The sequence below is a fragment of the Salminus brasiliensis genome, chromosome 7 (genome assembly GCF_030463535.1).
Source record: "Salminus brasiliensis chromosome 7, fSalBra1.hap2, whole genome shotgun sequence".
NCBI lineage: Eukaryota > Metazoa > Chordata > Actinopteri > Characiformes > Bryconidae > Salminus > Salminus brasiliensis.
In genome coordinates this window covers 1,617,548-1,619,033 of record NC_132884.1, presented here as the reverse complement: position 1 = coordinate 1,619,033, position 1,486 = coordinate 1,617,548, and the positions used below count along the sequence as shown (strand labels likewise).

At 42.9% G+C, this 1,486-nt stretch overlaps 1 protein-coding gene across 2 annotated transcripts in view; it reads left to right on the top strand.

Annotated features, from left to right (window-relative positions):
* Positions 1-902: 902 nt before the first annotated feature.
* LOC140559307 (endonuclease V-like) overlaps positions 903-1,486 on the top strand; it is a 35,262-nt gene continuing 34,678 nt past the window's right edge. For both annotated transcript variants that reach the window (XM_072682785.1, XM_072682784.1), the window contains exon 1: positions 903-983. In XM_072682785.1, coding sequence (XP_072538886.1) covers positions 943-983 — 41 coding nt within the window. In that variant the 5' untranslated portion in view covers positions 903-942. The remainder of the gene's footprint in view (positions 984-1,486) is intronic.

Below are 1,486 nucleotides of genomic sequence, written 5' to 3'. Positions count from 1 at the left end.
TTTCTCCAGTAAAACCCGACTCTCAGTCACGTGACCCGTGTGTCTGTTGCAGTGCTGCAGTTATGGCTCTCCAGAACTATTTATGGGTAAAAGATCGTGTTTTCATACAGAAAACTGCTCTGATTTCCTCAACGCAGAACTGCACAGCGTATTTCAGACTCGGGTTCGAGGACTGCTTAACACTGTCTGACCCGGCAAAGGTTGAGATACAAGGCTTTTGTGCATCAGTGACAGTCTGTAAGGTATGCTTTGGGGTTATAGGAGGAATAGAAGAGGCCAGGCCGTGGAGAAGACCCCTAATGAAGTGCCTCTGGGTTGCACTACGAAGTCCTCCTCGCTAGAGGGCGCTCATTACACACTGCGTTATATAAAATACTACACTGTAACAGAGTCTGGACCCACGGTGGAGCTCCTCAACAAGGGTTAAACTCTCTTCTTATGTTTTGGTGTAAAATAAAACACTAAAAAAGATAAATGCTCTCCATCAGCGTCTAACACAGATCAATTAAGAAGCTATTATCAATATAAATTAATATTCTAATGAAATTAAATCAATTTCTGTGCACCTTTTTTAGTCATTAAGTCATTGCTACGTCATTATTTTGAGATACTATCTCGTTATTCTGAGATACTACGATATTACAGTTCACTTTTATGTAAAAAAAAAACAAAAAAAAACAACAATTTAATTCGTTTATTTATTTATTTATTTTTATTTATTTTAAGTGGCGAGGATGTTCTTCCTTAAGTAACAGTAATGATAATTAACCACATTTTTAACAATACGATTAGGAAAGAAACAACAAAATGGCCGCCCCCTCGTCCCTTCGCAGTGCCCTAACTAGGCTGCATGTGATGGGATTGGAGCGCGCCCTTCTGTGCCGTCACGTTGCGGAAGGGGGAAGAGGGGAACGCCGAGTTCAGCGGGACTCCGAGGCTTCTATGAACCGAGGCGAGGAGCTGGTGCAGCGGCGGTGGGAGAGGTTTGCGTCGCGGCTCTCTTGCTGGTTTTGGGGGTTTGTCTGTGGAGCGTTAGTGTTGAGCAGATGTTGGGCAGATGTTCAGCTTCAGTTCAACACAGTGGGCGCGCGCTTATCTCCACCCCTCTTCACTATATAGCTACAGTGGTCGTCCTCTAGCCCCTCGTCAGTGGTCAGTGTAGGACCCTTACACTTATGGACGCACGCAGTCGGCTTTATGGTTTCATTATGATGTCATAAAGGTGCTGATGTCAGCAAGAGCCCTGATACTAATTTTAGAACTTATACTAGCGGCGTTATGACGTCACAATGAAACGCCCCGAACTTCTTAGATGATCCCGTGGCGTTATGACATCACAACAAAACATTTAGCTCTCTTAAATATGCTAGCGGAATTATGACATCACAAATAAATCAATCAGAACTCTTAGATGATCTCGTGGCATTATGACATCACAAATTAAACTGTTAGAACTCTTTGATTTGTTTATGTCATTGACTTTTTG